General features: G+C 60.8%; 1 protein-coding gene across 2 annotated transcripts in view; it reads right to left on the bottom strand.

The window, feature by feature from the left end:
* The window catches only part of Shank2 (SH3 and multiple ankyrin repeat domains 2), a 289,122-nt gene that overhangs the window by 11,109 nt on the left and 251,217 nt on the right, over positions 1 to 26,796 (bottom strand). The window contains exons 16-21 of one of the 2 annotated variants that reach the window (XM_042670380.1): positions 16,872 to 17,007; positions 16,270 to 16,350; positions 8,491 to 8,621; positions 5,643 to 5,754; positions 4,597 to 4,617; positions 691 to 3,094 (exon numbers count right to left, since the gene is read on the bottom strand). In XM_042670380.1, the coding sequence (XP_042526314.1) occupies positions 691 to 3,094; positions 4,597 to 4,617; positions 5,643 to 5,754; positions 8,491 to 8,621; positions 16,270 to 16,350; positions 16,872 to 17,007 (2,885 nt within the window). The remainder of the gene's footprint in view (positions 1 to 690; positions 3,095 to 4,596; positions 4,618 to 5,642; positions 5,755 to 8,490; positions 8,622 to 16,269; positions 16,351 to 16,871; positions 17,008 to 26,796) is intronic. The other variant, XM_042670381.1, reaches the window with a different exon arrangement.

The raw sequence follows: 26,796 nt of genomic DNA, 5'->3' as shown, positions 1-26,796 counted from the left end.
CCAGGAGCTGCGAGGGCTGCCGTCCCCGAGCGGCTCAGAAATCATTCCTCATTTATTTCATGCTTAAACCCTGCGTGCTGCCACCCATGGCTGGCTAGGGACAGCCAGAGGCTTTTCCTTGTGATGCTGGAGTGGGGTGAGCTGGCCGAGAGGCCTGTGTTCCTCTGTGAATTCACCAGAAACAGTGCCCCCAGCCCTCAGAGCCTCCCTCCTTCCACCACCAGTGGGTCTGCGCCCTCCCCCGCGTTCCGCCGCCGCCCCTGCCCCCGCCCCACGCGCTCACCACCCCCACTCGACGCAGCTACTCTCTCGCAACTGATGTGAAGCTTCTTTGGGTTTAGCAAGACTGCTTGTTTTCAGGGTGCTCCTAGCAAAGAGCTGAAGGGCACAGTGCAGAGAGCTGAGCTTCCCCGGGGTGGGGGGTGTGTGTGCAGTGGGCACAGCTCTGCGTGACTTGTCTCCTGGTCAGTCTTTAGGTGTGTGTGTCGCATGCTGCCAGGGTGTCTGTGGCCTGGACTAGGGTCCTGGGGTCCAGGAGGATGGCAGAGGACGCAAGGCCACGGCCTAACACGTGTGGCCAGCACGGGCGTGGCGAGTCCCCTCTTCTCGTCTGCTTGGGCTGCTGTCTATGGGCTTTTCTCCTGGCTGGCACCTGCGGACGGCATGCGTCCCGGCTAGCTGTGAACTTACCTTGGAGCAAGGCTGCCAGGCTTGACTCCGGCCGGCGACTCCAGTCCTTCCCCCGGCTTTGCCGATTTCTCTCGGTTCATTTGCTGCAGGATTGAGTTCAATTCACTAATGACATTAGCCTTTGGGCCTGAGAGAATCGGGCTTTTGACCTCCGTGATGTCACCCCACAGCTTGGAGGTCCTTGGCTGGATGACCTTGGCCACCCCGGACTGGACACTGCCCGGCGGCGGCGGCGGCGCGGGCGGGGGGATGACAAAGCCATCCGCGTCCTCTTCCAGCAGTGCGTCCTGGTAAAGGGCATTGCTTTTGTGAATTATGGGCTTCATTTTTGGCTTTGGAGGTACGGGGGGCTTGTCCACCACAAACGCTTGCCCGTCTGCATAGACTGTGCAAGTGTCCATACTGTCCCCACCTTCGGAAGACAGGGTGGAGATGCTGGACACTGTGGAGATAGTGCTGGTGGTCTCGAGATGGTGGTCGCTGCTACTCCGGCTGTCCACCTCCTCGATCCCAGAGTCGGCGACGGCGTCAAAGCTCTCAGGAGGTGGCAGGAACGAGGCAGGCAGACAGTTGGAGAGGCCGGCTGGCTTCTTCCTGTCTGCAGAGGTGGCTGGCGGGCTGGAGCTCAGCAAAGGGGATGGAGGGGTGTCGTTTTCCTTCGGTTTGACCAGGTCGGTGAGAGCGGGGACAGAAGCGGCACGGTCATCGGGAATATCAAAACTATTTGCAAATTCCAGGGGAGGAGGCAATGGCTCTGTAAAAATAAAATCCTCATCCAAGTCCACGGATGCCAGGGGGGGAGGAGGGATGCGGAATGGCAAGACCACCGCCTCCTCCACGGAGCCCGCCGTCACCATGGTCCTGCCGGGCGCAGCGGCGGGCTCGGGGGCAGCGGAGATCTGTAAAGCACCTTCGGTTTCGGAAACGCCTTCCGGCACCGCGGAGGGCGAGTGGTCTGGCTTCAGGTCCACGTCCTGCTTCTCCTCCTCTTCCTCCAGGGGCCGGCCCACCTTGGCCATGTCCACGGTGTGCACCATCAGCAGGCCGGCCGACTTCTGCTGGGCCGTGTCCACGATGTTGATGAGCATGTTCTTCTTGTCCTCGGCCCCCCGGGCCCTGCCCAGCTCCGCCTCATACTTGTTCTCTGTCTCCTGCCGCCGCAGGGGCCCCCGCGTGTTCTGCCTGCTGACCGGAGGGAAGCCGGCCTCCACGCTGGGCCGCATTTTGGTGTCAATGTAGAGGGGCTTGTTGAGGTCAGCCTTGGGGGCCTCCCCCTTGGGCCCCTGCTGGGACTCCTTCATGGCCCGGTCCCTCGCAGACAGCGCCAGGGCCAGCGGGGAGCTGGGGTCCAGCAGCCGCCCTGTCAGGGGGTGGACGTAATTCTCGGGGCTGGCCGCGCCACCGCTCTTGGCGGGTGCCGGGCCGCTCTCGGGCCCCTTGGCCTTGGCTATGGAATTAGGGGGCCTCGCGGCCTCCCCCTGAGCACTGGCTTCCCCAACACCGACAAAGTGGTTCTCTGGCTCCCTGGGCGCCGTGCCCGGGCTGGGCGACACGGGCTGCTCAGCACCATCCTCCTCACCAAACCCGCCCTCCTCAGGGAACTTGGAGGGCCGCGCCCGGGGTGCCGGTGGACCCAGGCCCACGTCCTCATCCCCCAGGTCGGTGGAGAGGAAGGCCGGGGAGTTCCTCCTGGCTTCCAGCCGCTTCTCCCGGTCGCGGACAGCCCCGGCAATGGCGGCCGCGAAGGGGCTGCTGACGGTCAGGCTGTCGTCGGGCCGCAGCTGGCCCGGCGGCTCGGCGGCCTGGGGGTCGATCTCTACGCTGCTGCCCTGGCTGCTCTTGCCGCTGCTGCTGGTGGAGGGCTCCTTGACGATGATGGTGGGGATGGGGATGGAGCACGTCTTCTCGGGGCTGTCCTCCACGTTGGACTGCTTCACCAGCATGCCCTTGCGCCTGGCCGGCTTGGCAGGGACGTAGACGGCCTTGCTGGCGATCTTGCCCACCTCTGAGTACGGGTTCTCCGGCATCTGGCCCCGCTTGCTGCGGAAGGTGGCCTGGGGCGCGGCGCTGCGGTTGTAGAGGTCTTCCGAGTCCAGGGAGTAGCGGTCCAGCTCGCGCCGGTAGAACATCCCTTTCTCCCGCATCATGGTGGCCACGGTGTCGGATCTGGTGGCTGGGGACACCCTGGCGGCCGCGTTCTGGTTGAATGCAGGCGTGATGGTCCCGTAGACCCTTGGAGTCGGGGACTTGGGGCAGTTGTAGGTGGTGGGGGAGGGCGGCGGGGGCGACGGGGGCACAGACTGCGGCGGAGGGGGGATGTCCTCCGAGGTGTCTGGCATGGACAGGCTTCGGGTGAACTTCAGCATCGGAGGGGCCAGAAACTGCCGCTCTTCCTCCGTGATTCCTGCGAGGAGAAGACAGGCCACGTTCAGCACAGCAGCACATAGATGCCGCACAGCAACACACAGACTCCTCACGCACTCTTTCAGGGCTGAGCAACACACTGCATCTCCACAGCTCACAGATGCGGCGACACTGGTTTGTGATGACACGCAGCGCAAGCCACAACGCGCGAGGCCAGTGATGCCCGCTTTAGCCAAGAACCAAAGGAAAGGAAAGCGCAGGGCTGGGGGCGCTGTGCACGCATGCTGCACACAGGAGCCGTGTTCACGTGCATGCGTGGAGAGGGTGCTCGTGGTGTCCACTCTGAGACCAGAGCGACGGGCCCCGGGCAGGTCTCCAGCTCACACCCTGGCCATCTGACCTCCCCGTGACTGCGTGTGCGTGTAGGTGTGCATGCGGGAGGCGGGCGACTGGCGAGGGCAGCAGGCATCCACCCGTGCCCGCCTGGCCGAGGGCCCTGAAGGCCTCAGGTTTTATCACCTGTCCCTACACTAGGGCCGCAGGTCTTGCTGAATTTGCTCATGTGCTCGGGTTGGCCTATGGAGCCGAGGGCTGAACCGCTGCTGAAATGGCTTCTGAGCGTGGTCGTGCCTGCCCGGCTCCCAGGCCGACCCACCGCCTGTCAGGAGAGCTGGCTGCAAGCTAGTGGGTGGTCCTGGGCATGTGGAGAGGAGGCACTGGTGCTGCTCGTGGTCTCTGAGAAGGCTTTGTCGCCTGACGTTGGCAGGCCACGGTGAGGACGGTGTGCGTTGCAGCCCGGCCGGGGTCCACAGCCGGGGTGGTGCAGGAGGCTGGCTCACAGGAAGGGCGAGTCTGGTCTGGAGCATGCCTCCAGCTCAAACCAGGAGTGGGGTCCTGGGCAAAGGTGCAGCAACGGGTCTGCCCGGCCCTGGCTGAGTTGCCATGGAAACTGTGCATCCTCTGGAACAGGGCCTCGAGGTGGGGCAGCTTATCATGAGTTAACCAGGGCCCGAGTGCAGCTGACTGGCACGAGATCAGTGTCATGTTCTGAGACTTTTGATTAATGAAAGCACGTGGGCTTTGAACAGGAGTGAGAGTGGGTCCAATCAAACTCCATCTCCAAAAGCACTGGCAAGGCCCTGCTGTGGTCATGGTGTCACCCAGTGTGACTGCAGCCCGGGGAAACGGAGACACAGACACAGACACAGACAGAAGCAGTGCACGGCGACGGACACCAAGGACCAGGGTCTCGGGCTGGGGACATGCGGGTTTCCCAAAGAGGCAGCAAAACGAAGTACTGGGGGGGTGGGGAGGGGGAATCCCCAGGACAAAATACAGCCATTTATTCCAATGATAAGGGTATTCCAAATTTAACATACTCCTGTGGGGGATAATTTGGCAGTTCAAAGATCAGGTTCTTAGTTGAGTAGTAGTGCCTCTGTTTTGGTGGTCTTACCTTCCCAAGGAGTAATAATTTAAGAATACACCTTATAACCTGGGGTACATTCAAAGTACAGATTGTCGAGCGGAAGGCTCACTGACCTGATAGAAAGATTCTGCTGTCTGAGGGGGAGATCAATCGTTATTAACCAGTACAGATCCAGAGGTGTGTGGAGGCGTGGAGGTGCTGTGAGCCCTGCGGGGTTGAGGGGGGGGGAGGGGAGCCTGGGGGAGGGGGGAGGGGAGGCGGGCAGCCACTGGGAGTGGCAAGCTTCATGGGTGGCAGAAACCACTAGGTCACTGACAGCTACTGCTGCCTCCTCCCCAAACAAGAACAAGTAAGCCCTGCCTCCAGCAGCATTTCTAGAACACACAGAACCATATTCCCTGGGACTGGCCTGGGGCTGGCCTGGGACTGGCCTGGGGCTGGCCTGGGACTGGTCTGGGATTGGCTTGGGGCTAGCCTGGGCTGGTCTGGACTGGCCTGGGACTGGTCTGGACTGGGCTGGACTGGCCTGGGACTGGGCTGGACTGGGACTGGTCTGGACTGGCCTGGGCTGGCATTGAGCCGGAGCTGAGGCAGAGCCACACATAACACTTCTTTCCCACCACAAGTTCCACTGGGAATGGCAGTGGCCTTGGCTGCTGGGGAGGTTATTGGTAGCTTCAACCAAAGGGACCGTCTCTAGGGGTCGGGCTTCGTTTGGCCTGCCCCCGCGTCAGTGGGGGTAAGCGGTGTGAGCGAGGTAGGCAAGCTGTTTTCTGCAACACACAGGGCACAGTTTCATTTGCGTTCAAGAACTGACCCGGCTGCCCGGAGAAGTCTGTTTCTTGAGCTCGTCCTAGGAAACGGGACCGTAGGGAGTCTGTTCACCCTGCCTGCTGCCCTCCCACCCTCCACCTTCCCTCCTTCCACACCACCCTCTCCACCTGCCCGGACCGTCACACATGACCTGGCTTCTAGATTAGAGAAAGCACCCTGGACTTCCTGTCCGTCAGGGGAGAAAGGCTTCCCACCCCTCGGGGTTCACACGGTGACCCGAGGGGAGGAGGGCGTCTGCGCAAGCCGCTCTAGGGGCCCAGGGCCCAGGACTCCCCGGGGCACCAGGGACTGCAGCTGCAGGCCAAGGGCGGGCCAGGCTTCTTACCTATGGACTTCTGCCTTCGCATCGTGCCTCGAGGGAGGCCCAGAAACGGGCCTGTTGGGCTCCCAGGAACGGTAGGCGTCATGACCGCGATCCCTTGGCGTTCGTACACAGACTGCAAACCAGAGAGCTGGGGTGAGAGGGGCCCCCTCCTGGGACCAGCAGCCGGGGGGCGGGGTGTGGCAGGCTGGTCACTGTGGCCTCCCTGGCTGTCCAGGGCCAGCACTGACAGCCAGGCGGAGCTCCCTGTGCGCCCTTCCCCTCAGCCTTGACAGCCCGCCGTGCCGGCCGGCCCGTCCGGGGGAGCCACTCATCGGGCCAGCTGTCCTACAGCACGGCAGTGGGGTCAGACCTGGCCAGTATTCTGGCCCACATGCCCTTTGACCTTGGCAGAGTCCTTATGTAAGAACCTTCATTTTCCTCCAGAAAGCTGAACAGTGTGTGCTGGGCACTGAGGGTCAGCCTGCAGTCCAGGCACGCAGGAGGCTGAGATTCAGATGATGGGTTGAGGATAGCACAAAGTACGCTAGGCTCCATCTCCAAAGGAGCCAACCAAGAGCCTGGCTGGAGCCTAGGCACGGTGGCTCACGCCTGTCATCCCAGCTACTCAGGAGGCTGAGATCTGAGGATCACAGTTCAAAACCAGCCTGGGCACGATAAGTTGTGAGATTCTTGTAGCAGGAAGGCTGAGTGGCAAGGAACAGACTTGCCTAAGTTCATTGCCCTGCGTTCTGGAGAAGGGGATGAAGTGACAAGAAATTGAAACATGGGAACAGAGACCCAAGGGGAGACAGGTAGAGGCGGGGCAGCCGGTGGGACCGCCGCTGACCGTGTGGAGGAGCTTTGCTTCTTGCTTCTGTAACCTGCTCGCTGCAGCATAGAAGGCAGAGCCCCGTGTTCTTAGGGCTCCAGCCTTTATGGTCGAAACTCGCTGAAGACAGTGTGAGCATAGAAAATACTGCTTCCCGGAAGCCTTGGTGCCGTTTCCCTGTCTTGATTTCCCACGACACTCCTGTCTCCAATCAATCAGCAAAAAAGCAGGAAGTGGAGCTGTGGCTCAAGTAGTAGAGTGCTAGCCTTGAGCACAAAAGCTAAGGGACAGCACCCAGGCTTTTGAGTTCAAGCCCCAGGACCTGCGTGTGCGTGTGCATGCACACACACACACACACACACACACACACACACACCCCTAACCGAAGGTCTGCCTCAAGTAGTAGAGCACCAGCAAAATGAGCGAGTAAGGCAGTCACGTGTGAGGTCAGAGTTTAACCCCTAGTGTTGCCCAAACAACAAAACAAAGCCCAACGAGGTGGCAGGGTGCCAGGCTCCTGGCTGGCGAGCAGGGTTCCTGGGCTGTTTGGGGTGCAGGCTTGCTCTGGTACACAGCACCCAACTTGCAGCAGATGGGCATTGTTGGCTGCTTCCCTGAGTCCTACTCAGGGGGCACCCTGGGGGGTCTGGAGGCCGACTCCTGTGTAGCCGCCGCTCACGGGGCGTTCGTTCCCCGCAAGGCCGAGGCTGCTGGCCAGCGTGCCTCACGGTGCCGGGAGGGAGCAGGAGGGGTGGGGTTTGAGGTGTGTTGGAAGCATGTTGGTCTCTTTGCTCTTGGGTCCCCAGCCCAGGGACAGGTCATCCTGGGCCCCTAACCTCTGGGGAAGGCTAGGAGGTCAGGGACACAGTCCCACAGGGTCTGGGGGAGCTGGGACAGGTGGGGTACCTCTGTGGAATCCTGAGGTTGAGGAGAGGAGCCTGAGGTGACACTCCAGTGTCTTCGGTAGCAGTGGTTTTAATGCCTATCACCTAAAATTTGTATTCAGTGTATGCAGTTTGTGGCGGCTGTTGTTTAGGAAGGCTAGATCAGAGTCAACTTGAAATGGAGGCAAAGCAAATAGAAAGCAAATGGAAAGAGCTAGTGTTTGGGTCTGGCCCCACGAGGGGCAGAAAGGGCTGCACCAGAAGCCCTGGGGTGCAGGGGTCTGCGTGACCTCGCCCAGGCCCAGGACTTGCCCAAGGGAGCTGCTGGGCAGCACCATCCCTTCCTTATGGGATGGTGCCCACGGCCTAGGGCTGGGGGCCCAGCACGGGCACAGGCTCTGAGCTGGCGCCTGGTGCCCTGGCACAGTGAAGCGTGAGGTATTGAGGCAGCCCCTGTTCTGTCACCCAGAGCCCCAACCAAATGTCTGTGGGGGACTCTGCCTGCAGAGGGCCACGGGTGCTGTCAGGGATGGGCTCCGAGGTCTGCGCAGGCAAGGAGCCCAGAGCCCTGTGTGAGGAGCCCTCCCATAGCTCCCGGTCCACGTTCAGATGGCCCATAATAGACGCCCGCAAGGCTTGGGGTGCAGTGGCTGAGCTGCCCAGGCTGGCAGGACAAAGGCTTAGAATGGACTGGGTCCCCCACTATGGTGGTTTTGTTGTTGTTTTTGCCAGTCCTGAAGTTTGAACTCAAAGCCTAGACTCTGTCCCTGAGCTGCTTCTGCTCAAGGCTAGTGCTGTACTACTTGATCCACAGCCCTACTTACAGCTTTTTTGGATTGTTTATTGGAGATAAGAGCCTCACAGACTTTCCTGCCCTGGCTAGCTTTGAGCCATGATCCTTCTGAGAAGTTAAGAGTAGAAGCGTGAGGCCCTGGCCCCCGGCCCCCACTATGGCTTACATTGGACAAGGGCACGTGTCTGTGGCTGCAGGGATTTGGGCTCTGAGCCTGCGTGAGGAGGGTTGTGACATGGACTGCTGAGCCTGCCTCCCACACACGCAAAGTCCGCCTGCCCCCTCCTGCCGATGTGAAGTCCATCTGTCTGCCCTCCAGGGCCCCCAGAGCGCCATCTCTAGCTCCAAGGCATGGCTACTCACATTCATATCGGAGACCGCTGGGAAGCACCGGCTGGTGGGCCTCTGCTTAATGGTCGCCACTCTCGACTCCATGGCTACATTCTCGGCAGTCCGAGAGGGCTTGGGGGCTGGGATAATCTCTTCTGGTTTGTCTGCAATAGACAGAGAGGATTGGAGCGACCACTGCCTCCAGGAGGAGCTGGCTTGGTTAGAATGCAAAAGAGCAGCGACAGCTCCAGCGCCTGGAGCTGCAGGCAGGCGGATCACGTGGGGCGCATGCATGCATCTTTCTCAGCCATATGCATCCAGTAGGGCCCCATGACCGGACCGCACCTGCCAGAGGGGCACATGCAGGTGGGATGGCGGCGGGCCTCAGCAGCTCAGCCCGCCCCTTTGCAGCTGCTACATCACCAGAGCCGGGAGCAGAGTCTCCACTGCCTCATGCCAGGGTCTGCCTTATCCACTTTTTGGATTGCTTTCTTTAATATTTTGAGATCAGGTCTTGCTCTGTAGCATAGGCTGGCTCTGAACTTGTGATGCTACTTCTTGAGAACTGGGATTATAGGGCTATATCACCATGCCAGGCTCAATTTGTGGAGTGTGTGTGTGTGTGTGTGTGTGTGTGTGTGTGTGTGTGTCCAGGGGCTTGAACTAAGGGCCTGGGTGCTGTCTCTGAGTTTTTGCTCAAGACTAGCGCACTCTACCACTCGAGCCACAGTGCCACCACTGGGTGTTTTTGGTGGAGTTAACGATTCTTGCAAACTTTCCTGCTGGGCTGGCTTTGAACTTTGAATACCATTCTCAGATCTCAGCCTCCTGAGTAGCTAGGATTACAGGTGTGAGCCACCAGCACCCAGCTTCAACTTGTAGAATTAAAAATAGAAGACTCAGAAATGGGGTTCCCTTTTGTAATCAAATGCAGTTTCCAAGATAAGAACCCTGTGCCCCGGGCTGGGCCACAGACAGTGCAGGTTCATGTGTGCACACGCATGCGTGCGCACACACACACACACGGAACTACCATTTATTCTCCTTGCACTAGAACATTCCCAGTTCTCAAGGAAGTCAAAAGCTTAGGTAATCCTTAAAAATTAAAGGAAAAAAAATATATATTTTAGAATGAACATTTAAGCCATGTTTTCTAACTTGAAAGGTGGGGCGTGTTCTGGAGCTGCCCGATTGATGGTGGGCGTTGTCAAGGGCCGTGTCTCAGGCTGAGACCCGCGCGCCAGTGTCCAGCCTCAGGTACCCTGCAGGGCCCTAAATGACCCCAGATGGAGTCCGTGCAGAGCCGTGCTGCGGGCACTCCCATGCACCCACAGAGGGCAGGAGGAGCAGACCATCTGGAATGTTCTTTCTGCAAGCTCAAGGCCTTCTCCTGGGAAACCCCAGCCCATTGCAGGGATCAGGTGGCTCCCTGTGAAGTGAGCGCTGGTTATATGTCTGTGGTGTTCAGGGAGCCATGGAAGCGGCTCTTCGATGGCCACTTCTGGAGGAGCTGGCCACTGGCAGCCTCCCTGTCCCCTTCCCCCCACCGCTGCCTTGCCGTCCCCTAGGGTGGTGAGGAAGACCTGAGGTCCCCACGGTGAGGGGCGGAGGGGACGAGCCAGTGCCATCACAGCCCCTCTGGCTCCTGCCAGATGGGACTCCGGGTTCCAGGGGTGCACAGGTGAGGGCAGCGCCCTCCGAGCAGGGCGGAGGCACCGGAGCGACCACACAGCTGTGGACCCACGAGCTCACGGGCTGGTCCTTTGGGAAAGATGTTTGCTGACACCGGACCATGTCCCTGTTTCACTTGCCAGCAACAGGTGGCAAAGATTCCTTAAGCGGCCTCTGCTGCCCTCCTGTAATGTGGCAGGCTGGCAGCCTCCGGCCCCGCTCCGTGCTCGGCCAACTCCAGCTGACTGGGCTCCGAGGTCCCCCGGGCCTCCTCGCACCCCCGGCCTCTGGCCTCTGCTGGGTGTCCAGGCCGCCTCCTGCTGCTGGGCCAGCTCACTGCCTGCTGCTGTGCTACGCAGGCCGCACCCGCTTGCCTCCATCCGCTTCCCATCCTGGCATCTGCTTCGTCCATGAAGCCACGCCCTTGGTTCTGGGCTGGCCTCCGTGTATGCCGATGGCTGGGTTGAACAAGCTCTGTGCCCATCTTCTCCCCTGCTCTGCCACCCCTGGCAGCCGGGCCTCGCTCTCCCCTGCCCGGGCTCAGGGGCGCCTGGCTGACTGTTGGGGCCAGTGCGGTGGCACGGCTGGCTTGGGTCAAGGGTGCTGGTCGCCTCAGGAGAGGTGCAGCCACTGGGGGCCCCCGCATGTTTCTCTCTGAGGAAGGGCGACGTCTCCCCGGAACTGGGGAGCCATGTCCACTTCTTCAGAGAGCCCCGCGAACTACCGCCTCTCATCAACGTGCTGGTCCTGACCTTCTGCCTAGGGAGACTGAGCGGGGGCCCAGCGCTGGGGGCAGGGTGGGGGGGCTGGAGTCTGACAGAGCAACGGGGCTTCCGACAGAGACACCGCAGTCCATGCGTGAGCTGCAGGAGGCAAGGGAATGGGGCTGCTGGCCTTGCCGGGCCCGCTGGGGCCTGTTGAGCGGAGGAGTGGGCAAGGCCCGGGAGGGCCTGGTGGGGCTTTGGTTGAGCTCCGTGGCTCCAGGTGGCAGCTGGGGCTGGGCTTCTGGAAGGGCGGTTATCGGCTGGAGCGGCGGTGGAGGCCTGAGACGCAGTGGTCTTCCGGGGAAGGTTGGGCCCAAGCTCACCTGGCGGCTGGCGGCCAGGACCTTGGTACCTGGGGGAGCAGGTCTGGCACACTGAGGAACAGAGCTCCTCTTGGGCGGCTGAGCTCGGGGCAAGCTTCCAGCTGGGCCCCTTCGGAAGCTGTAAATCTGCTTCTCGGGTGGCAGCAGACCACGCACTACCTGCGAAGTCTGGGCTGGCATGCGCCATCTCCCGCGGGGGGCAGTGGTTTGGGGCCTGCTCCCCCTTGGCCTGGCCGCAGGCACTCCAGAGCAGCTCTTGAGTGCAGGTGGGAGGGGCATCACGAATCCTTGCCCGGGGCCTGGTCCGGCTTGCTGCTTTTCATGCGGAGCGCACGGCTTTGGGAGGAGAGCACTTCACTTCCCCCAGGATGCAGTCTGCAGACCCAGGTGCTCACGTGAGGGTCACAGGGAGGTGCTCCAGAGTGCGCAGGATAAGGAGTAGCTCTGCCCACGGCCCGGCTCTGCCCACGGCCCAGCTCTGCCCACGGCCTGTGCTCTGCCCACGGCCCAGCTCTGCCCACGGCCCGGCTCTGCCCACGGCCCGGCTCTGCCCACGGCCCGGCTCTGCCCACGGCCCGCGCTCTGCCCACAGCTCGGCTCTGCCCACGGCCTGCGCTCTGCCCACGACCTGGCTCTGCCCACGGCTAGGCTCTGCTCACGGCCTGCGCTCTGCCCACGGCCTGCGCTCTGCCCACGGCCTGCGCTCTGCCCACGGCCTGCGCTCTGCCCACGGCCTGTGCTCTGCCCACGGCCTGCGCTCTGCCCACGGCCTGCGCTCTGCCCACGGCCTGCGCTCTGCCCACGGCCCGGCTCTGCCCACGGCCTGCGCTCTGCCCACGGCCTGCGCTCTGCCCACGGCCCGGCTCTGCCCACGGCCTGCGCTCTGCCCACGACCTGGCTCTGTCCACGGCCTGCGCTCTGCCCACGGCCTGCGCTCTGCCCACTGCCCGGCTCTGCCCACGGCCTGCGCTCTGCCCATGGCCTGCGCTCTGCCCACGGCCCGGCTCTGCCCACGGCCCGGCTCTGCTCACGGCCCGGCTCTGCCCACGGCCCGGCTCTGCCCACGGCCCGGCTCTGCCCATGGCCTGCGCTCTGCCCACGGCCCGGCTCTGCCCACGGCCCGGCTCTGCCCACGGCCCGGCTCTGCCCACGGCCCAGCTCTGCCCACGACCTGCGCTCTGCCCACGGCTTACTTCTCTCGCTCACCTACAGTCCAGTGCCCTTGTGCCTATCTTGGGATGAGAGTGCCACTTCTAGGAGCAAACCAGAGACGCCACAGCCCCGGGTGCTGGGCCCAGTTGCCCTGTGGGCACCAGCCACACCAGCCCAGCGGGTCAGAGGTCGTGGTCCCACACCCTCCGCTGCCAGTGTCGCCCTGGCCGGTGTGTGTCCTCGTCTTGTTGAGCTCAGGGTGTCAGCGTCCAGTCAGTGTGCACCCCCGGGGAGAGGGGGGACTTGTCGCAGGCCACAGGACAGGTCGCAGGACGGGGCAGGCCCTCCCGCCCCTTCTCAGTCCTGCAGCCATGAGGAGGCTCTGCTCTTCCCAGCTGCCGGCGGTGGCGGCAGGGCTCCGCGCAGGCCTCCTTCCTCCGTACCGTCAGGACGGCCTCTGCTTACTCTGTGGGACTCCGTCTTGGCAAAGGCCTTATTTCAGGTAAGATCCCCTTTGTAGGTTCTGCTGGGCATAGACTTTGGGGAGACATGCTCTGCAACATGAGCGGAAAGGCCAGGCCCGTTTCCTGTTCCCAGGCCTCCTGAGGAGGGAGGGGCAGCCTGGGGCAGGGCGTCCAGCTCCAATGTGTGGACCACATTCTGTGTTCAAACAAAGTGGGGTCCCATCTCCAAGACTCGGCCCTCTGAGCCCGCCCTCTGCGGGGGGGGCGGGGGGGGAAGGGGCGGGCAGGCGGCCCTGCGCCCCGGCGCCTTCTCTGCCCTGGGTCCCGTGTGCTGCTTCCCTGGGCCCGCTCTGTGGGGCCCTGGGGGCGCATTGTTGTCAGGGAGGTGGGAGCTGGTGTTGGGCCTGGGGTTGCAGGCCCCTCAGGTTAGAGAGCACCTAGAGAGGCAACTCCAGAAACCAGCCAGCGCATCCCCCGCGAGGCAGGGCTCCCTTCAAGGCAGGCGATCTGCTGCTGCCCGCCAGAAAGGAGGGCCTGCACGGGCCTTCGGCCGCTCCCTGCCTGGAGGCGGGGTGGTGGGGAGGGGGGAGGGGAGGAGGAGGCAGCCAGGTAGCAGGTAGCATGGCGGCCTTCTTCCTGTAGTGTGTGACCTGACTGCTCCAGCCCCTCCCGCTGTGGTGTCAAGGGCCTGGCTGAGCTGAGCTCGCAGGCAGGCAGCCGCATTCTCAATCATTCTCAATCCCATGGGGGGCTCTGGGTGTGTGTGCGTGCTCGGGCTGTGGACCCAGCGTCCCCAGCCGGGAGCCGGGTCGGGCAGGCAGAGCCGCTTCCTGGCAGTAGGCTGAGCCTTGACCGCCACTGCCCGCCACACACGTGCTCCTCCTGGGCTCCGAGGTCCTCAGGGCTTCCCAGCCAGCTCAGGCAGGATGTCCCCACAGCCCAGGGGACACACAGACAGAAGCCAAGCAGATGGAGACGGGGACGGGGACAGGGGTGGTGCTCGGGGCTGGACCCATGGGCAGAGCCCTGAGACAGGGAGAGGATGCAAGGCTCACAGCACATTCTAGACTTCACACAACCGTCACAGGGGGTTTCTCTTCTACTGAGGAGCGAGGGGCAGGAGGACTGGAGACAGACACTGGCTTCCCTTACCCTTCTTCTTCCGGACTGAGGCTTGCAAACAGAAAGGGGAGCGATGTGAGCCACGGCCGATGGCAGAGCCCCCCACAGCGCGCACCCAGGGCCTTGCCCTGCTCTGCTCAGGGTGCTCATGGCAGAGGCAGGGAGGGCACCGTGCAGGGGTGGGGAGAGGGGCTCCCAGGACCAGTGCCTGCGCTCCAGCTCCTTCTCATCTGCTAACCAACTCCCTTCCTGACAGGGAAGGCCCGGGGCAAAGAGGGAGAGAGCTCTGCTGGGAGGCTGGGACACAAATCAGGCTTGAGGTTGACCAGCTAGGAAGGCAGAGGGAGGGAGGATAGAGGGAGGCTGGGACCGGGGGGAGGCCGAGGGCTGGGAACACAGAGGAGGAGGGAGGCCGAGGGCTGGGAGCACAGAGGAGGAGGGAGGCCGAGGGCTGGGAGCACAGAGGAGGAGGGAGGCCGAGGGCTGGGAGCACAGAGGAGGAGGGAGGCTGAGGGCTGGGAGCACAGAGGAGGAGGGAGGCTGAGGGCTGGGAGCACAGAGGAGGAGGGAGACCGAGGGCTGGGAGCACAGAGGAGGAGGGAGGCTGAGGGTTGGGAGCACAGAGGAGGGAGGCCGAGGGCTGGGAGCACAGAGGAGGAGGGAGACCGAGGGCTGGGAGCACAGAGGAGGAGGGAGACCGAGGGCTGGGAGCACAGAGGAGGGAGGCCGAGGGCTGGGAGCACAGAGGAGGAGGGAGGCTGAGGGCTGGGAGCACAGAGGAGGAGGGAGGCCGAGGGCTGGGAGCACAGAGGAGGAGGGAGGCTGAGGGCTGGGAGCACAGAGGAGGGAGGCTGAGGGCTGGGAGCACAGAGGAGGAGGGAGGCCGAGGGCTGGGAGCACAGAGGAGGAGGGAGGCCGAGGGCTGGGAGCACAGAGAAGGAGGGAGGCTGAGGGCTGGGAGCACAGAGGAGGAGGGAGGCCGAGGGCTGGGAGCACAGAGGAGGGAGGCCGAGGGCTGGGAGCACAGAGAAGGGAGGCTGAGGGCTGGGAGCACAGAGGAGGAGGGAGGCCGAGGGCTGGGAGCACAGAGGAGGAGGGAGGCTGAGGGCTGGGAGCACAGAGGAGGAGGGAGGCCGAGGGCTGGGAGCACAGAGGAGGGAGGCCGAGGGCTGGGAGCACAGAGGAGGAGGGAGGCCGAGGGCTGGGAGCACAGAGGAGGAGGGAGGCCGAGGGCTGGGAGCACAGAGGAGGAGGGAGGCCGAGGGCTGGGAGCACAGAGGAGGGAGGCCGAGGGCTGGGAGCACAGAGGAGGAGGGAGGCCGAGGGCTGGGAGCACAGAGGAGGGAGGCCGAGGGCTGGGAGGCCTCTGTGGAGCCCCATGAACGTGTGCTGCTTGCTTATGCCCCAGTGGACCCCAAGGCCCCGGGCAGAGCCAGTGAGGGCTGCTCCTCTTGGAGTAGGACACGGGACGCGTCCACTGCCCAGCCCTGGCTCACAAGGGAAGGACATGGTGTGGGTCACGTGGAGGATGGGAAGGCAGTGGGCGCTGCTGCCTAGCCTCAGACTCTGCCCTGGAAGGTTGGGGTGTGCGTGTTCATGTTAGACTCCTCCCCGGAAGGGCTGGGGCGGGTCTTGTTAGACCCCGCCCTGGAAGGAGGGGTGGGTCTTGTTAGACTCTGCCCCGGAAGGGCGGGGTGGGGAGAGGAGCCCTGCTGTGCTGCCCCAGGATGTGCTTTCCGCTGGCTCTGTGTCCTCCAGGCGGCTCAGGGTCCTTGGCGCTGTTGCCGGCCTGCAGCCTGCTTTCCTCCGCTTTCTCGCCCCGTGCCCCCTGTGGCCTGCTCCAGGCTGCTGCTCACCCTTACCCCCCCCCCCCCCCCCAGGCACCATCTGCTCTAAAGGCACGCACGGAACCGAACCCGGTGTGCAGAGCCTCCTGCATCCCCCGGTGTGCAGAGCCTCCTGCATCCCCCGGGCATGGCCACACCTGCTGGCTGGGGGAGGGGTGGGCCGCGCGGAGGCGGGGTCAGAGGGGGGCCCTGGACAGCAGGGACCCCTTGGGGCGGCTTACCTTTATCCACTAGTGAGAGGCCCAAAAATTCAAAATAAAACAATGTTAGATAACCCCCACCATACCAGCACCCCGTGAGGCCCCGGGCATGCAGAGGGCAAAGGGCGTGCAGCAGCGCCACGCGGGTGGGTGGAGGGCAGGCCAGCAGCACAGAGCCATGCACAGGGCATGCGGCGGGCAGGGCGGGGCTCTGGTGGCCCCGGGGCCCGGGCGGGCAGCAGGGTCCGGGCGAGGGCAGTGGCTCTTACCGAGCTCCTCCAGCTCCGCTGTCATGGACTTGGAGCGCAGCGTGAGGGCTGTGGTGGGCGCCCGCTTTGGAGGCGGCGGAGCTTGATGGGTGGACAAAGGCCGGCGTGAGGACCCCCGCAAAGCCCTGGGACCCCCACAGGCTCAGCCGCCCCCTGCCCCCAGGGTGGGGAGAGCCTGGGTTTTCCAGGGCGGCCCGCAGGGGGGCCAACACGACAGGGGGCCCTGGCGAAGGGCGCTGCTGGTCTGGGGATGGGGCGGCTGGGCACCGGCCGGGCGGAGGGAGCAGCAGGCCTCTGCGTGGTGCTCTGCTGAGGTCAAGTAGGGCGTAGACCTCCCTCCTGCTAATGCAAGTTCTGGGGAAGGCTGGGGCTGCCCTTGGATCTGGGGACCCTACCAGTCCCACAGTCACCCCAGGCCCAGCCGCCACAGGGCTGCCGGGAGAGGAGGCCCGCGCCCCTCCACCCCTGCCCTGTCCCGGAGTGTCCCAGCCTCAGGGTCCCCTGGATGGAGGCCGGTCCGGCCAGTGTCAGGACCCTGTCTGTGTCCGGGCCTTGAGGCCCCTGCTCTGCCAGGAGCCAGGAGGACCCTGCGGGACACGCACCTTTCTTCCTGGCAGTGTCGTCAGGGTCCAGACTCCGGGTCACCGTGGCGACCTTGAGGATGAGGTGGTTGCCGCCCTGTCGGATCATGGTCACCACTTGCCTGTGGCCCACCTTGACCACATTCTCGTTGTTGACCTGCGGGCAGACGGGGCACACCAGTGGGTGGCAGGCCGGCTGGGGCAGGTGGAGAGAGATTTGGGGTCCCCCGCTGGGAAGTGGAGCCCCGACACCACAGTGGCTCTGGAGGGTGCTTCACTGTAGGGGTGGGGTGCCTGCAGCCCGCACCTTCCACACGTGCCCCCCCCCCCCACTGCAGCCAGGCCACGCACCCCAGTGTTCTCCAGTTCCCAGGGCCCGCGGCTCTGTGTCTCCCCTGTGCCCCAAGATGTCCAGGGGCTGCAGGCACAGCACTCCATCTTCACAGTGAGAAAGAAACACAGTCCACCCTTGTTTCCCGTGTATTTTGGAAGCATGCATCACACTGACACAGCCCCTTCCCCAGCGCCTCCTTTCTCCCTCCCGAGGCCTGAGATGGCATGGAGGGCTGGCTCTGAGGAGCTGGCAGGGCACAGCCCGTGCTGCATCAGGAGGTGGGCTGTGTCTCCATGCTTCTGGGACAAGGGACGCAGGGCCAGAAGGCAGAGAGGAGCTGGGCGCCGCTCGTTCATCCCATAACCCTGGCTACTTGGGAGGCTGAGATCTGAGGATCACAGTGTGCAGTCGGCCCAGGCAAGAAAGTCTGTGATGCCCTTATTTCCAATTACCTGGCAAAAAGCTAGAAGTGGCCAGGGGCTGGGGCCTGTAGCTCACGCCTGTCTTCCCAGCTATTCAGGAGGCTGAGCTATGAGGATTGCGGTTTGAAGCCTGGGGACTCTTTGAAGTCTGTGGGACTCTTATTTCCAATTTAGCACCCCCAGAAAAGCCATCTGGCTCAAGAGGTGGAGTACTAGCCTTGAGCAAAAAATGCTCAGGGACAGTGCCCAGACCCTGAGCACGGGCTTCATGCGTGCACGACCTGCGGTCTGCATAGCCCCGCGGGGGCTGGACAGGCCGGAGCCCCGTCCTGGCCCTCCCACGAGCTGCCGTCTGCCTAACCTGGTGTGCTCAGGAGCACCCACCCCCAAGCCACAGCTGGAGCCAGAGCCACGGGGGACAATGTCTGCCACACAGCCAGGAGGGCGCCTCGTGACTCTGCACCCTGGCCTTCCCTGGTGCCCTCGTGGGGCAGGAGGGAGGGGCTGCACTGGAGAAGGCCATGCGACGAGCAGGAGGTGCCCTGTGCTGTGTTCCCAGTCACGGCAGCAGCCCCAGCCAGGCTGCAGCCGGGAGAGGACAGGCAGTGCCAGAGGCCGTCAGTGCCTTCTGTCCATCCCAGCCTCCAGGGCCGGAACCCCGCCCAGCCGTGCTCCAGCGCACGTGCGTCGTCAGGGGCTTGTCAGCGGTCAGGCTTGCACACAGGAAGGTCAGAGCCCATCTCCACCCGCCCCACTGTGGGGAGCCTCCGACTTGGGCTGCGTGTGCTGCCATGGGCCTGGTGGGGAGGGCTGGTGACCCCATCAGCCACCGCTGCCTTGGGTGCTATCTGCTTAAGTTTGGAAAGGGATGAAATGAACTTGGCACGTGGCTGGTCTTGAGCTGAGTCCTGGTGTCACCTGGGCTGTTGCTTCTGACTTGCTGCGACACCCGGAGCACAGGCCTGGTGCGCTCGGGCTGCTGGGCAGGGCTGGCGCTGGCGGGCTCCCTGTGGAGGGGCGGGCGGCGGGCGGCGGGTCACACAGTGCTGGCGGCAGCTGTCCACCCCATTTGTCACTGTGCTGCCTGCTCCGTCAGACCACAGGCGTACGTCTACCAGGTGGTGAACGTGACATGGACCCCCTTATTCCCCACTGCCCCAGTGCAGTCGGAAGTGGTCAGCAAAATGTCCCCAAGTGTCCCAAAGCCTGATGCTGGGGATCAGACTTCAGCTTGGTGAGAAGCTGGGGTGACAGGTGTGAGCCTCCTTCCCCTGGCCCTCCCCCACTCCCCAGCACCGCTGTCCTCCAGCTGTGTTGACATCAGCGTTTTTTTTTTTTTTTGTTGGTCGTGGGGCTTGAACTCTGGGCCTGGGCGCTGTCCCTCAGCTCTTCAGCTCAAGGCGAGCGCTCTACCACTTGAGCTACAGCGCCACTTCCGGTTTTCTGGTGGTTTATTGGAGATAGGAGTCTCACGGTCTCTCCTGTCCGGGCTGGCTTTGAACCGCGATCCTCAGATCTCAGCCTCCTGAGTAGCTAGGATTACAGGCGTGAGCCACCAGCGCCCGGCGACATCAGCGTTTTAACTACACCAACCTTTAGGCTTCCACCCTGGCTATGCAGCACCCATTCATAGTGAAGTCATACAGTTTACTGTGATTACTTTGTCTTTTCCTGTACATTTTTCCTGTGGAGCAAAATAATTTATTGGCTTAATTTTCTGTGTACTTAACAGTAATTCAAATCCAAACAGTTCTCTAATTATGTGAATCACTTCAAAACCCTCAACTCCACTAGGTATTTTAAATTTGTCTTTTTCCTGAAGAAATTTCTCCCGAAGTCTTGTGGTTTGCTCTGAGTGGTTGTATTCTGTGTTCGAAGCCTGTTGTCCCATGGCTGCCATCTCAGGACGTGGCTGTCTCTGAAGCCAGGCCCATGTGCATACACATTCACACAGCCTTGCTTAGACAGAAGATATCCCCTAAACTCCCAGTATGAGGATTGTTTTCAATATACACCACGGTGGCTTTACTGTAACAGTTGGCACTTTGGCTGGGTATAAAAATTCGAGGCTGGAGGATAAGATAAAGGAAGCTTCTAGTACTAATTCCTCTGCAGGTAACAAGGACAGAGTCTGAACAAAATACAGTCCTCCCCCCCACCCCGACCCAAATGGGAACACTCTTCAAAGGCTTTGGAGTCTGAGCACAGCAGGCAGCTTCCAGACAGGGGCCTCAGTAAGCGCCCTCCTCAGACCAGGGCCCTTGCCAAAGCTCACCAGAGGGAACCTATGAAGTTGGACGAGACAGCCAGGGTGGCCACAGCACTCAGAATACCGAGGGGGGAGGGTGTCTCAGCCAAGAGAGATGGAAGGCGTGCGCTGCGCACTGTGGACAGGCTTTCCTGGGCCTCTGGTTTATGTCTGCGAGTCTAGGGTAAACCAGGGCATCTTGGAGGTGAGGATGAAGCACTCAGATGGAAATGTGAGCTGCTGCCATTGCAGGGCAGCCAGCTTGCAGCGCGAGTCTCATCGCACGGAAACGGTGGCCGAGGGCAGAGCTGCCACACACCCAGGACACGTCCAGGCCCTGACCCGCGGACGCCCTGGACCGGGAACCCTCAGACAAAGAACTCAGAACAGCCACCATAACAATACTTAATTAGGTAAGGAAAAGAGAATGAATAAAGGGAAACATCAGCAATGAAATACAACCTGTGAGCATTTAAAGATGCAGTGGTACAGAACAGAATAGATACAACAGGGCTAAGAGCCAGCGACGCCACAGAACCCACCCAAGCCGGAGGGGGGAGGGAGAGGAAGGAGAGGGAAGGAGGAAGAGAGGAGGAGGAGAAGGGGGAAGAGTGGAGAAGAGGGAGAGGAGGAAGAGGGAGGAGGGGGAGCGGGAGAGGGAAGAGAGGAGGAAGGAAAGGAGGAGGGGGAAGAGGATGGAAGGAGAAGGGGAGAAGAGGGGAGGAGGAGGAAGAGGAGGAGGGGAGGAAGAAGAGCTTTGAAGAAATCAACAGTGGTTTGGATGCATGGGACAACACAGCTTCAACGTAATGATTTCAGGAGAGAAATGGATCACTGAAAACTTGGGGAAACAATGGGCCCCAGATGTCCTCTATCTGGTGAAATAAATCCACAGATCCAAGAAGCTCAGCAAGTCTGAACAAGACAGAAGCGCACGGGTAGACACATTTTAGTGAGTTTGCTGAAAGCCAGGGTCCAGGTGGGGATCTTAAAGCCACCATGACTTTCCATCCGCCACTGCAGGCTGGCGCTGGCTCTGGTGGGCACGCCTGTGATCCTAGCTGCTCAGGAGGCTGCGACCTGAGGACTGCAGTTTGAAGCCACCCTGGGCAAAAAACTCTATGACTTTTTTTTTTTTCAGAGCTGAGGATTGAACTCAGGGCCTTGCTCTTTCCAGGCAAGTGCTCTTCCCCTGAGCTAAATCCCTAACCCTTCCACGAGACTCAAATCCAATTAAAGACCCAAAAGCCAGAAGTGGAGCTGTAGTTCAGGTGGTAGAGTGCTCGCTAGCTTTGAGCACAAAAAGCTTGGGAGCAGCACCCAGGCCCCAAGTTCAAACCTCAGGACTGGCACAAAAGAAAACAACACAGAAAACTGCAGGCCGGAAGACAGTGGCATAACCTCTCAGTGTGTGAAAGAACTTTCTATGTCTGCTTAAAATACCTCGAAAGAATGAAGGCAAACTAAGACCTTCACCAATAAAGACCAAGTTATGTGTGGGCGGTACATGAGCACTCTAAGGAGGGGCGGGGCGGGGCGGGTGGCAGAGCTCTGCTGAGCATGCTTCCAGTGCCCACAGTGCCCCAGAAAAGGTGTCCGAGGAGCCCCTTCAGATCGGAGGCATAAAAATGGTCAAACGTTAAGTAGAAGATTGCTTTCCTTCTTGATTAAAATAGGAGTAGGGCAAAGAGAGCTGTACAAGACATTATGTCAAAATATGAACTTTACAACTTTGGCCAGGGGCTTGGGGGGGGTGGGAAGGGGGAGGGGGGAGGGGAAGGGGAAACAAAGGAGGAGGCAACAATGCTTGATAAGAAATGTACTCATTACCTTGCCCATGTAATTGTAACCCCTCTGTATGGTATTTTTACAATAGCCGGACGCTGGTGGCTCACGCCTGTAATCCTACCAACTCAGGAGGCTGAGATCTAAGGATCTTGGTTCAAAGCCAGCCTGGGCAGAAAAGTCTGTGAGACTGTTATCTCCAATAAACCACTAGAAAACCGGAAGTAGTACTGTGGCTCAAGCCTTGAGCTGCTCGCTTGAGCTGAAGAGCGCATGGACAGCGCCCAGGCCGAGTTCGAGCCCCACAACTGACAAAAAAAAAAAAAAGACTAAGACAAAGAACACACGGTGTGGACTGTTTACAAGTATTCAGACGCAATGCACAGAGCGTGAAGAGGCAGCGGTGGGTCAGGTGACCTGCGTGTGGTTCCAGGGCTTTGGGCTTGGGGCGAACACTGTGGGCTGGGAGAGGCCCAGGCCGTGTGTGGTAACCCTAGAGCCGCCGCCAACGGCCCGCGAGGAAGGGCAGGCAGAAGCCCCATCAGCAGATCAATAACCCACAGTGACAGAGGGAAGGGGAAACGGAGATGGATGGAAAACAGACTCAAAGACTCACCAACCTCAGCAATTATATTCTTGAAAGGTAGACCACACGAAGACCAAGAGGTTGAAGGTAAATAAAGGGAAAAAGCCCATGGGTGGAGTGACTGTATTAGTATCAATAAAATAGTCTCCCACCAACATAAAAGTAGTTTTCTAGCTAGAAAAAAGTCAAATGTAGAGTTCCGGCGTCCCCGGACCCCTGCCCCTTGGTGTGTGCCCCGGGTCCCCCCCCCCGGTGTGTGCTCACACGCGCTGGTGGCCGTGCCCACGGCTGCCCTGCATGCTTTAATGGGCACCAGATTTTATGTGTTCTTTTTTTTTTCTCGGCCCTAGACTTGGACTTGAACTCAGTACCTGATACTTTGGCTCACGGTCTGGTGCTCTACCAACTGAGCCATGTCTCCAACCCCCATGAGATTTTCTTTCATTAGAGGTGATGAGTTCTAAAGCAACCTAGTGCTAATGGTTGTAAACCTGAAAATTAGCTCAAACCTACTGGATTCTGTGTTTTCAAAGGTCCGTTCTTAGAATATGTGAATTACGCATCAGCAAAACTGTTAAGAAAAAATATTAGCAACCAAGAGGCACACCTCCTGAGGGGAAATGATACCATTCACCAGTAGGATGGGGCGATCAGAAACACGCATGCCCCTAATAACAGGGCCTTGACTGGATAAAGCAAAGTTGGCAGGACTGAGGAGAGGTAGGCGGCTCAGGTTGATGGGACGCATGGACAGATCAGTGAAGACCCCGCGGTCGCCGGATCGCCAAACGTGCTGCGTCTCATCTCCACGTGGACCTCGCAGCCTCACTCCGTCCCGGGCTTCCCGGGGGGCCGTTTGCCCCTGCGTGGGGGACCTTTCCCGTCCCGTCTCCTCAGCCCCCACCCCTCCCTCGAGGTAAACCGTCCCATTTTGTTCACTTTCCCCTTTGGTTTTACATAATCTCTGGTTTATCTTTTAGTCCATCTATCAAAATACTCACATCTGCTCTAATATTTCTAATTTCCAGGACTCTTTATTTTGTTCTCTGCGTGTTCTTTTATAAAGGAGCATTTTGTTCTCGCTCCGAGGCGGCAGCTTCTTCTTTGATCTGTTTTCCCCGCCTCGCCCTCCCCACGCCGTGCTCCCCCCCAGCTTCTCGTGCTGTGCTTGCTTTGGGCTTCGTCTCGACTGCTCACCCTCACATCATGTGCCCAGGACACTTGTGGGCAGCTCATCAATAGGACCGGCCTCCGAGAAGCCAGCGTCCATCCCCTGTTATTTCATGAACACTAACCAACCGATTCTCACCAAGTTGGTAGGGAAAGCGCCAAGACCCAAATAGCAAACCCAGTGTTGATGGAGGGCGGCGGGAGTTGCCGCCACCTGACCCTGAGGCGGGGTCCCCGCGAGGGACAGACCGCTCCACAGAACAACCAACGGTGGGGAAACTGACCCACGGGAATCCGGCCCGCCGGTCCTTTGACAAGGGGCAAAGGCGGTTCCCTGGGGGACAGGACGGACAGCTGGACCCCCAGGTGCAAAGGGTGATGCTGGTGTGGACCTTAAACCTTCCACAGAGCAACCCCAGTGCATCACAGTCGGACAAGGAGGACACACAGCCAGAAACTCCTGGAAGATAATGTAGGAGACACCCAGGTGACGTCGAGTGTCTAAATACAACACCAAAAGTAAACATGGAAAAGCAGATTGACAGACTGGACCATTAATTAAAAGCCTGTGTCGTGCAAAATTTATGGTGAAGACACCAGAGATACGAATCTTTGCAAACACAGGCAGAAGAAGAGTCAAATTCAGCAATAAGAAGGCAGCCGTGGCGAGGGGAGGTGGGGAGAGGAAGGTCCTGGACCAAGTGTCCTGTCTCAGAAACCAGTCGGACACGCTTCGGGAGGCAGAGGTAGGAGCATCACAGTCCGAGGCCAAAGACAGTGTGAGAGCTCAACGGAAAACCAAACGAAATCCAGAACGACTGGACGGGGGGTGGGGGGGAAACGCTTGCCTACGGCTCACAGGGCCCCCATTTCACACCCCAGTATCGCAAACACACGGAGGCACCTCTACGTATGGGCGGGTATGCTCAGACACGGAACGCACGGGCAGTGTGGAGAAAACACCGCCTTCCCGGCCCAGGGGCCCGCAATCCTGAAAGCTAGGCCACCGTGAAAACCCGCACGCAGGTGCTTCTTGGGAGCATATCAGAAATGAGGGGACACCCAGGACACCCTCTGCAGGCCAGCAGCAGGGCAGCGGGGCCCACGACAAGACGGAGGGACCCGGCCAGGCGAGCGGCAGGGCAGTGGGGCCCGCCGTAAGACGGGGGACCCGGCCAGGCCAGCGGCAGGGCAGCAGGGCCCACGACAAGACGGGGGACCCGGCCAGGCCAGCGGTGGGGCAGCGGGGCCCGCCGTAAGACGGGGGACCCCGGCCAGGCCAGCGGCAGGGCAGCGGGGCCCGCCCCAAGACGGGGGACCCGGCCAGGCCAGCGGCAGGGCAGCGGGGCCCGCCCCAAGACGGGGGACCCGGCCAGGCCAGCGGCAGGGCAGCGGGGCCCGCCGTAAGACGGGGGACCCGGCCAGGCCAGCGGTGATTCTAGTAGCTGCTGGACATGGTGGAGAGGCAAAACCATGGGCAGCAAAGAGAAAGCTGGGTATGGGGTGGGGAACACTAGACGTGCTACAGTGTGTTTTAGGACTGTTTTAGGGTTTATTTTTGGTCGGTCGTGGGGCTTGAACGCTGGGCCTAGGCGCTGTTCCTCAGCTCTTCAGCTCAAGGCGAGCGCTCTACCACTTGAGCCACGGCGCCACTTCGGTTTTCTGGTGGTTTATTGGAAATAAGAGTCTCATGGACTTTCCTGCCAGGCTGGCTTTGAACTGCGATCCTCAGATCTCAGCCTCCTGAGTAGCTGGGATGACAGGCCTGAGCCGCTGGCGCCTGGCAAGTTTTAGGCTTTTTTTTTTGGTGCCAGTACTGGGGTCCTGCTCTCCTGTTTGGCTAGCGTCACACCTCCACGTCTGGCTTTTTGCTGGTAAATGGGAGATAAGAGTTTCAGATGATCTGCCTGGGGTTGGCTTTGAACTCAGCTCCTCACATCTCAGTTGCCTGAGTAGCTAGGATTATGGGCGTGAGCCCTGGCACAGGGCCCTGAGCCTTTTTGGCTCTCGGAGATTGTTCCCTGGTTTCTACCCGAATTCACCGTGGCCATGGGCTCAGTTCTTTGGCTTCACATCTCCGTCCTGAGACCTTGGGAAATGATCACTAATCACTCCATCATCTGCTCGTTTTTGGCCTGCCATTCAGAAGTCGGAGCTCAGCAATGCCCGTGTCTCCACTAACAAGGCGCCCTGACAACCGCCGGCGGCCCCCTCGCAGTGGCAGTGGCACACACATTGTTGCTGGAAACTGCTTGTGCTTGTTAGTGCCTGTCATTTCATTTGCAGCCATGTTCAACCACGGGACTTTCTTTTTGGATCTTTAGAGATTTAAAAAGTCTTAACTGCTCAACCATTACACGAGATGCCTTCCCAGCCCGAAATGTACAAAGTGGCTCCTATTCAGAAAAGTCGTTTTACTTCTTATCTCGATAAAGTTTAAAAAGCAGATTACCCAGCGGGCACAGGTGGCTCATGCCAGTGAGCTCAGCTACTCCGGAGGCTGAGATCTGGGGACCCAGTAGGCACCAAAAAAAAGCTGGAAGTGGCGCTGTGACTGAAGTAGTTGAGCACCAGCCTTGAGCAGTAAAAGCTCAGGGGCAGCACCCAGGCTCCAAGTCCAAGCCACACGCCTGGCAACACAAAAAGCATCCGACAAACACCGTGTGTAGGTGTGCGTGTGTGTGTGCGCAGCTCTTGTGAGCGCACGTGTGGCCCCCCCCACACACACAATGAAGGCAGCCTGCTGTCTCTCCCCTCCCGGCCCTTCCCACGTAACAACACATCCTGGAGACGCCCCGCGTGACTGCGTGCCGGCCTCCATGGGTGGGGTGCTGGTGTTTTCAGACTCTCCCTGTCATTGCAAACAGCCAACACGGAGAGCCGCATGCACGCGTGTTTCCCCGCTTCCCCCCGTGTGTCTGGGAACATTCACCCATGTGGGCCTGCATGGCTCTCCCAGCTCCCCGTCTAGGTTTTCCGCCCGAGCTCCAGTCCTGGGGCCTCCTGCAGCTGCCTCTGTGTGTGCTGCTGGTGCTGGGGCTTGAACTCAGGGGCTCTTGCTCTCCCTTAGCCTTTTCCACTCAAAGCTAGTACTGTACTACTCGAGCCACAGCTCTACTCCTAGCTTTTTGCTAGGTAACAGAAGGTGAGAATGTCACGGACTTTCCTTCTTTGGCTGGCCTCAAACCACCATCCTCAGACCCCAGCCTCCTGAGCGGTGGGATGACCGGTGTGAGCCACTGCGCGGGCCCGGAGGCTGGCCTCTCCTCTCTGCCTCCCACGCTGCCCAATGGCTCCACCCGAGGCCTAGAACCTCCTTGTCCCTGTCCGTCCCCAACACAGCTGCCCCTTGGAGCTGGACGGTAGGCTCCTGGGAGAGAAGCCAGTCTCTCGTCCCTTGG

The sequence above is a fragment of the Dipodomys spectabilis genome, unplaced genomic scaffold (assembly GCF_019054845.1).
Source record: "Dipodomys spectabilis isolate Male_0828 unplaced genomic scaffold, ASM1905484v1 ptg000544l, whole genome shotgun sequence".
NCBI classification, from domain to species: domain Eukaryota; kingdom Metazoa; phylum Chordata; class Mammalia; order Rodentia; family Heteromyidae; genus Dipodomys; species Dipodomys spectabilis.
This window is presented reverse-complemented; position numbering and strand designations above follow the sequence as displayed.